General features: G+C 41.4%; 1 protein-coding gene across 1 annotated transcript in view; it reads left to right on the top strand.

Moving 5' to 3' along the window:
* Window positions 1–651: 651 nt before the first annotated feature.
* The window catches only part of nup210 (nucleoporin 210), a 58,597-nt gene continuing 49,369 nt past the window's right edge, over window positions 652–9,879 (top strand). Inside the window, exons 1-5 of the mRNA XM_041846704.2 lie at window positions 652–1,275; window positions 4,887–5,026; window positions 6,580–6,711; window positions 7,668–7,764; window positions 8,106–8,256. Coding sequence (XP_041702638.2) covers window positions 1,109–1,275; window positions 4,887–5,026; window positions 6,580–6,711; window positions 7,668–7,764; window positions 8,106–8,256 — 687 coding nt within the window. The 5' untranslated portion in view covers window positions 652–1,108. The remainder of the gene's footprint in view (window positions 1,276–4,886; window positions 5,027–6,579; window positions 6,712–7,667; window positions 7,765–8,105; window positions 8,257–9,879) is intronic.

Genomic DNA, 9,879 nt, shown 5'->3' with positions numbered 1-9,879 from the left:
TCACAAACCAGTAAAATACGTAGAGCCGGGTCGCTCTCTTTCAGACAGAGCGGCTGGTAGTTAAAGGAAGAAAATCGGTTGCTGAGAGTTGTTTAAACCTGCTGACCTCCTGAACAACAATCACATTGAGGAATGGTGCAGTACTACAGTGATCCTCAGCAATCTGGGGTCAAATCAGAGATCAAGGCAATGTTTCCTCTCCCCAGAGAAACACAGACATGAGTACAATCAGTGTTTTGAAACCACACTATAAATGCTTTTATCAGTAGGACTATGTATCAGACTACCGGTAGTTTCATATCTTGAGATAGGCTATACAAGGGACATAGTAACCTGTCCCGATCACACCTGGACATATTTGTCCCTGTTATAAGGAGCATGCATAATTCACCTAATGAGCAGATGCACTGACTGAGTTGTCTTTCACAATAGGTGACTGCATAGTAGGTTGTTAGTATGTGGTGGTGAGGCATAGGCAGCCTACTGTATGTTGCTGGAATGCTGGTGAGTTAAAGCAGAGCTCTTCATGTACAATAAAACGTTTAGGCATAAATGGTTCCGGCAAAAAGCGGACCTCTGCATCTTTAAGACAAAGCGTCATCATCGCCTCACATTTCGACTTTGTAAATGACGTCAACTGACTCCCAGCATGCACGCTGCAGCTCCAATTATTTGTAATGGCGGGTATTTCTACAAGTCCTGTGAACTATATTTTTTGTCTAAATTAATGTTATCCTTAATTTAGACGTTAGGGGAAAGTATACTGTATATTTTATCTAAGAGCTTTGTAGGGAACTTGAATTGAAAGCGTAAATTTAGGGGAACAAGCGAAATGATCATAGTCATGCTGTCGCGGCTCTCCGTTAGTGTAAGGAATTGAAACTAAGTAGCCTATCAATGGTTATAATATTTGCTGAAGGAAATGGTTACAGTAGCAATGTTAGTTTAATGTAACGCGTACCTCTTGATGATCACTCACAGTCGGAAATGCTAATTGAGGATCAAAGAATGATACAATTATTGCACTGTAATAGGCTATAACCTCTAACAATTTGAATAGCTTTTTTTTATTTTTATAATATATCTGCAATCTATCTGGCTGTCGGAAATGGCGGTTTTTGCGCTGAGCTCACTATCAGTGTTTTTGTTATTGATATCTAGTTCAATTCACACCACGTGTGCCTCAAAGTTGAATATCCCCAAAGTTTTATTACCACTTGCCCGAAGCACTAGAATTAACTTCACACTGGAGGCAACTGAAGGCTGTTACAGATGGTAAGTGAATATCTTGAAAGAGATAGGTATCATTCCTAGAATATTACCCGCCAGGAAACAGAGTTGCTTGGTCCGCGCATGTATCATTTTACATACTAGGTCATTACTGTGCACTGTGGCATATAGCTAAATCTTAAATCAGAATAATGGTTTTATTTGATAGAAAGTAAATATATTCATGGAAGCAATAGTTGTGGCTTGGGTATTATCTAACAGGCATGACCCTGTCTGGAAAATACTGGTGATCATGCACATGGACATGAGCCCAGCCCCTGCCACGTGCCCCCCATAAACGGTGTCCAGTGTCCACTCTTAGTGATAGTCAGTGGCACATGTTCTGGGGTATATTCATTAGTAGGTTTACTCCAAACGAAAAATTGGACAAATTTAGGTAGGTCCCTCTCCGTTTCTTTCTGTTTGCACAAATGGTCCGTGCTATCCGGGATTCTTGGGATGTCCCGAGCCTATTGAAGTTGACATTTAAAATGGCTAAGGTTTACGGTTAGGGTAGAGGTTTAGGTTGGGGGTTAGACTGTTTGCAAATACCTTTGGTTCCTATAGTAAACGGTTTCTGTTGCAAAACGTTTTGCAACGGAATCGGACGAATGAATACACCCCCAGTTGTCCAGCTAGACTGTACAGACTCTCAAACTCTCATTCAGAGCTGACCCTACCAATTCAAGTTTTAATGTCATGACCACAAGTACAGTGAAATGCCTTTCTTGCAAGCTCTAAACCCAACAATGCAGTAATCAATATCAATGTAGTACTAAATATAACATAAGGTAGATCAAAAACACACAAGAAATAGAAATAAGAAGAATGCAAGAAACTAAGAAGCTATATACAGGATCAGTTCCAATACCATATTTACAATGTGCATGGATACTGGAGTGATAGAGGTAGATACTGTATGTATAGGGGTAAGGTGAATAGGCATCAGGATGTATGATAAAAAGAATAGCAGCAGCTTAAATGAAGATTGTATGTGAGTGTGAGTGTGTGTAGAGTCAGTTTAAATGTGTGTGCATGCTATGTGTGTGTGTTGGAGTGTGAGTGTGCATAGAGGGATACAAATGAAATAAACTTTATGCTTTTAATTTTAGAATCTGTGCCTCATCAATCATAGACATTTCCTGTCAAAACAGATTTAATTATTTCCTTTCATTAGATAGATAACCACATGTCCTTGGGCAAAATATAATCTCTCGTGGACAGACTACGTAAACATAAATGGTACCGTAGATCTGTCATGATTCAATGGGAAATATGCGATAACGAGCAGTATTAGTTCCAGTGCTTTGGACAAATCACGATTTCACTTTAGCATCTTTCCAATTTAGGAATGGGAGGGGACATTTGGCACAGACTTGCCTGTAACTTGCAAAGAGATCGGGTGGAGCTGTGTGGAGCTCTTCATTCCGATCCTTGTTCAATCGCTATTCTTAACAATTATGGACCCAAAACTTAATCGACCATCTGACCAATTACGCAAGACTTCAGTTCTGGGTTAACTCACATTTAGCCTAATCTCCGTTATTAGACCGCTTTATGTTCATCAGGTTATACTGAAGAGTATTATAGAGGCGAAATAAACGCACACCTGTTTAGGCGAGGTGCTGGCTAACGGAGTAGAACACTTGAAAAAGAAAAGGAGAGCAGCACACTCTAGGAGCTCAGATGTAATAATTTAATAACCTAATAACCAACGTTTCGACACACAAGCTGTCTTCATCAGGGTATAATGACAAACACTGCGGGTTCACTAGTTTATATAGTGTCAAAGGACACACACACAGGTGTCTGTAATCATGGCTGGGTGTGGCCTGATAGCATTGGTTAATTCACATGTGGTTATTAGGTTATTCAATTATTGCATCTGATCTCCTAGAGTGTGCTGCTTTGCTTTGGTTTTTAATAAATAAGAAGTTATTTATCTACAGTGCTATGCAAAAGTATTCATCCCCTTTGGCGTTTGTCCTATTTTGTTGCATTACAACCTGTAATTTAAATGGATTTTTATTTGCATTTCATGTAATAGACATACACAAAATAGTCCAAATTGGTGAAGTGGAATGAAAAAAAGTACTTGTTTCAAAAAATGTGAATAAATAAATAACGGAAAAGTGGTGCGTGCATATGTATTCACCCCCTTTGCTATGAAGCCCCTAAATAAGATCTGGTGCAACCAATTATATTCAGAAGTCACATAATTAGTTAAATAAAGTCCACCTGTGTGCAATCTAAGTGTCACATGATCTGTCACATGATCTCAGTATATATACACCTGTTCTGAAAGGCCCCAGAGTCTGCAACACCACTAAGCAAGGGGCACCATGAAGAACAAGGAGCTCACCAAACAGGTCAGGGACAAAGTTGTAGAGAAGTACAGATTAGGGTTGGGTTATACAAAAATATCAGAAACTTTGAACATCCCACGGAGCACCATTAAATCCATTATTTAAAAAATTGAAAGAATATGGCACCACAACAAACCTGCCAAGAGAGGTCCACCCACCAAAACTCACAGACCAGTCAAGGAGGGCATTAATCAGAGAGGCAACAAAGAGACCAAAGATAACCCTGAAGGGGCTGCAAAGCTCCACAGCGGAGATTGGAGTATCTGTCCATAGGACCACTTTAAGCCGTACACTCCACAGGGCTGGACTTTACGGAAGAGTGGCCAGAAAAAAGCCATTGCTTAAAGAAAAAAATAAGCAAACACATTTGGTGTTCGCCAAAAGGCATGTGGGAGACTCCCCCAAACATATGGAAGAAGGTACCCTGGTCAGATGAGACTAAAATTGAACTTTTTGGCCATCAAGGAAAACGCTATGTCTGGCACAAACCCAACACCTCTCATCACCCCGAGAACACCATCCCCACAGTGAAGCACGGTGGTGGCAGCATCATGATGTGGGGATGTTTTTCATCGGCAGGGACTGGGAAACTGGTCAGAATTGAAGAAATGATGGATGGTGCTAAATACAGGGAAATCCTTGAGGGAAACCTGTTTCAGTCTTCCAGAGATTTGAGACTGGGACGGAGGTTCACCTTCCAGCAGGACAATGACCCTAAGCATACTGCTAAAGCAACACTCAAGTGGTTTAAGGGGAAACATTTAAATGTCTTGGAATGGCCTAGTCAAAGCCCAGACCTCAATACAACTGAGAATCTGTAGTATGACTTAAAGATTGCTGTACACCAGCGGAGCCCATCCAACTTGAAGGAGCTGGAGCAGTTTTGCCTTGAAGAATGGGCAAAGATCCCAGTGGCTAGATGTGTCAATCTTATAGAGACATACCCCAAGAGACTTGCAGCTGTAATTGCTGCAAAATGTGGCTCTACAAAGTATTGACTTTGGGGGGGTGAATAGTTATGCACGCTCAAGTCATTTCTTGTTTGTTCCACAATAAAAAATATTTTGCATCTTCAAAGTGGTAGGCATGTTGTGTAAATCAAATGATACAAACCCCCCAAAAATCCATTTTAATTCCAAGTTGTAAGGCTACAAAATAGGAAAAATGCCAAGGGGGGTGAATATTTTCGCAAGCCACTGTATAAACTTCAATTGTCCCCAGAGAGTGTCTGAATACCTTTCATACCTCTAGGTCTTCCACCAGGCCGGAGGTGGCCAGCATCGAGGCTGTGGAAGTTGACATCAGCAGACAGTGTTCCCAGAGAGCTGTCCTCCAGGCCCGCTCCACCCAGCCTTCCAGACTCACCAGCATCATACTGGCTGAGGATGTCGGTGAGTTCAGTACCTGTTGGATGAAGAGAGATGCAAATGTGTCTTTATTGTGGCTAAGCTTTTGGTCAAACAACCATGGAGGGCCTTGTCAACCAGCATAAAACGAGACTAACATGAACAGGTGAAATGGGCCTACCTGCTAATCCGGAAGTTCATGAGGGTAGAATTGAGATAGCGCATATTCTCACATAGGCTATTCTCTAATCTCTACATAGATGAGTTTCCATCCAATGGTGACAGATTTCCATGAGAATATTCTAAAATATGCATACTTAAAATATGCGCATTTTCCTACCAGAGATGTGTTTCCATCAAATTGACTAGTTGCAGATAAAAGTCAATGCGTGATGACGTAGTGCACATAAAAATGACTTTTGCGGTTAAATTCCCATGTACCGAATAAAAAATACTAGTTAAATGGGTTTCCATCGCATTTTCAACTCTACTGATGGTTTTGTCACAAAGAAAATTGCTTTATATAGTGAATGCTATTAGCATGTACTCTCTAGCCAACCGCTCACAGATACAGTGCGGGTGTAGCCTACACGATGACATTATTATGGACAAAAGAGCGAGATTATAAAAATGTGTCAAATGGCAGCCAAGCATTGATCATCATATCAACAGAATAACACCCTCTATTTATTGGAAAGGCGTATCAAGCTCATCACCTTGCACTTTCCCCACCCTGTGAAGTTCATCATAATTGATTTAATCTGTAATCTAATAAACTGAATGCTTTCCCAAGTTGTAGTGGGAGGACCACACATGTCATCGTGTGACTCTAAGTTTACTTCGATATGATGGTTATTATATAAATATTTTTGCATAAAAGCATTTCAACTGCCATTTCTCGCAAAATTAATTTTCCAGACACAAAAAGTTCCCACCATGTCTAGCATATTAGCTGTTTCCATTAGGTCTGTCGTGACATTTTGTATTCAACATGCTTTACTCACAAAAGGTTGGAGGGAAACCTGGTTCATGGTAAGGACTTGTTGTTATGCTTCAGTCCATGGAAGTTGAGGTGATTTAGTCTATAGGCCAAAACCAGATAATCTACTCAGTGTATTGCTCAAGTCGACCCTATGAACTATATGTTGAAACATTTCCCTTTATTAGCTTAATCCGGTTTGTAAGTGCTTGGCTAGAACAAAAAAGTGCATCCCTGTGGGGCCCAGAAAAAGGAACGGAAAACGCTGCTTTATAGTATTGTGCGACAGTACTGCGAGCCAGATGTTTACTCCAGCGCTATTGGCTTGTCATGGAGCAGTCATTGGCGATACAGGCTGTAATTAGAAGTGCCTAAAACACAGGCCCTTTCAGATGCCTTTCTTATAAACTTCTCTAACAACAGTCATGTTGAAACTGCACAGAACGGTGTAGTAATACTGAATGTAGCCCATCGCTCATCACAGCATGACCTCTGAGCTGTTTCCTTTCTTGAATTGAATACACCTCGAGGACTGTATCACTCATTGCTAAGGTTTGGTGCGTTTGATGAGAACTGGCTGCATCACCTGTGTGTGACTGTCCCCTTCTCCTGTACTCAGTAACGGGACAGGTACTGCGCTGTGATGCCATCGTGGACATCATCAGTGAGATCCAGATAGTGTCCACCACCAGGGAGCTGCACCTGGAGGACTCACCACTGGAACTGAAGATCCACGCACTGGACTCTGAGGGTGAGGAGTGTTCAAGGATACACTGTTATGCGTTATTGGACAGCTTGTAGCATTAGTTGTCTTTTGCTCAGAGACATTTACGTCATGGTATACTGTCAACACAACACTTTACATTTAGTTGCTCTATACCTACCTATGTAGTAACAGTGCACTTACTGTAGTAACATTGTATCACCATTGTATCAACAATGTCCTGATATTCCACTTGTGTAAACTTTTTACAATGTAATGACTAAATTGCTATGCAACAACATGTTAATACAATGTTCTTAGTAGAGTAATTACAGCATTACTACAGATATATGAACAACTTTAAAGTGCTACCAGCGTTAAGTATAATGCGTAGAGAGATCCACAGTATTGTTGTGTGGACTAGCCAGTTTAATGACTTTTCCAGTAGGGATGACTGTGATCCCCCACGGCAGGCCTTCCCTGTCCTCAGGCAGCGGTTAAATGTCTCTCTTTGTTCTGTCTCACTGGTTCCATTTGGGCCAGGCACAGACACACTCTGTTAAATGAGCTGAAGCCCCAACCTGATTCTCTTTGATGACGGCCCCTAAGGCGCGCTGCATTTTGTTGTTTGTTTTAGCCTTTATGTGTACTACTCTCAGATCTGTCAAATGGAATAGCTGAAATACTGCGTTGAAAGAGGATTATTGGTGTTTGGGTTTATAGGACTGCAACCTTTAGGGACTTGTCAAAGTGGTGTGCTGTATTTGCCTTCTTGTCCACAGGGATTTAAGTCCTTTCAACACAAATTCACAGGACAATGTTTTGCATGTAGCAGTGTAATATATATTTTAATGTTGATACTTAAATTGCACCATCTACATTTGTATTTTAATGTTGATACTTAAATTGCACCATCTACATTTGTATGTACGATAAATCAAATCCCAAGCAATGGGAGCATATGCTTAGCCATGTCTCTCACCCCCAAATTGTTGATTGTGCAGGAAACACCTTCAGCACTCTAGCAAGCCTGGTGTTTGACTGGACCATAGTGAAAGATGCAGACACGGATGGATTCCTTGACTCCTACAACTCATTAAGGTGCGTTGCCATGCACTCCATCATGGAGAAAACAACCTGCCTGTTAGAGTGAATGTAAAGTAAATGGTCAACAACATCATTATAACAAGAACTGGTTTAAGGATGGCAATTCAATGCAAATTCAATCTTACCTGTGACTTATCAGGTTATTTAAATACATTTGGTTATGATTTGCCTTGTGCCAGAATTGACCTTTAAACTACAGCTTAGGATAGGCCTCAGGTTCTTATCACAGGTCTAACATATTACTTCTGTATGTAGAGGTTAATTGTAATATGTCCATTTGTCACTGTCGATAATATGCCTGTAATGTGTTTTCCAATCCCTTTCCCTCCCTCAAGGGTTCTTAAATTCTCTGAGTCTACGTACACCCCCCCTGGTTACATCTCTGAGATGGAGAAAGTGGGGAAACAGGGAGATATCATCTTGGTGTCAGGACTGAAAACGGGCCACGCTAAGCTTAAGGCTAAAATACAAGAATCTCTGTATAAGGTATTCTGTTAAAACATTTCCTGAATCTCTTACCTTGTTTTTGAAGTAGACTGTAGCTGGGTTATCATACTGTATAGTTAATAATTAAATACTGGCTTAAGGACCTCAAATCAGAAGTATCTTTTTAGAAGCGAGGGAAGGGAACATCAGAGGGGTATAAGAACTTGAGCTTAGTTGAAGTAGTATCCGTTCATCCCAGCAGCCCTCCAGGGGCATAGACTGCTATACATAACAATCTTGACTTGCGGAACAGTGATGTCTCCTCTCCAGCCTTATCTGTGATGTCACAGCTAGTAGAGTCTGTCTAGCCCGTCTGACATTTTTATTTTTATTTCACTTTTATTTAACCAGCTAAGCCAGTTGAGAACAAGTTCTCATTTACAACTGCGACCTGGCCAAGATAAAGCAAAGCAGTGCGATAAAAACAACAACAACAACACAGAGTTACATATGGGATAAACAAAACGTACAGTCAAAAACACAATAGAAAATCTATATACAGTGTGTGCAAATGTAGTAAGTTATGGAGGTAAGGCAATAAATAGGCCATAGTGCAAAATAATTACAATTTAGTATTAACACTGGAGTGATGGATGTGCAGAAGATGATGTGCAAATAGAGATACTGGGGTGCAAATGAGCAAAATAAATAACAATTTGGGGATGAGGTAGTTGGTGACCAATGAGCTAAGATAAGGCGGATTTGCCTAGCAGTGATTTATAGATGACCTGGAGCCAGTGGGTTTGGCGACGAATATGTAGTGAGGGCCAGCCAACGAGAGCGTACAGGTCACAATGGTGGGTAGTATATGGGGCTTTGGTGACAAAACGGATGGCACTGTGATAGTCTACATCCAATTTGCTGAGTAGTGTTGGAGGCTATTTTGTAAATGACATTGCCAAAGTCAAGGATCGGTAGGATAGTCAGTTTTACGAGGGCATGTTTGGCAGCATGAGTGAAGGAGGCTTTGTTGCGAAATAGGAAGCCGATTCTAGATTTAACTTTGGATTGGTGATGCTTAATGTGAGTCTGGAAGGAGAGTTTACGGTCTAACCAGACACCTAGGTATTTGTAGTTGTCCACATATTCTAAGTCAGACCTGCCGAGAGTAGTGATTCTAGTCTGGCGGGCGGTTGCAAGCAGCGTTCGATTGAAGAGCATGCATTTAGTTTTACTAGCGTTTAAGAGCAGTTGGAGGCTACGGAAGGAGTGTTGTATGGCATTAAAGCTCGTTTGGAGGTTTGTTAACACAGTGTCCAATGAAGGGCCAGATGTATACAAAATGGTGTTGTCTGCGTAGAGGTGGATCTGAGAGTCACCAGCAGCAAGAGCGACATCATTGATATACACAGAGAATAGAGTCGGCCCGAGAATTGAACCCTCTGGCACCCCCATAGAGACTGCCAGAGGTCCAGACAACAGGCCCCACGATTTGACACATTGAACTCTATCTGAGAAGTAGTTGGTGAACCAGGCGAGGCAGTCATTTGAGAAACCAGTGGGCATGGACAAGTTGCAGCAGAGGGTGCAGAGCTGGTGGCCGGGGTAGGGGTAGCCAGGTGGAAAGCATGCCAGCCGTTGCAAAATGCTTGTAGAAATTAGATGGGGGGGCAGTCAATTCAT

The sequence above is a fragment of the Coregonus clupeaformis genome, chromosome 24 (assembly GCF_020615455.1).
Source record: "Coregonus clupeaformis isolate EN_2021a chromosome 24, ASM2061545v1, whole genome shotgun sequence".
Lineage (NCBI taxonomy): Eukaryota > Metazoa > Chordata > Actinopteri > Salmoniformes > Salmonidae > Coregonus > Coregonus clupeaformis.
The sequence above is the reverse complement of the archived record's forward strand: the minus strand, read 5'-3'. Positions and strand labels throughout refer to the sequence as shown.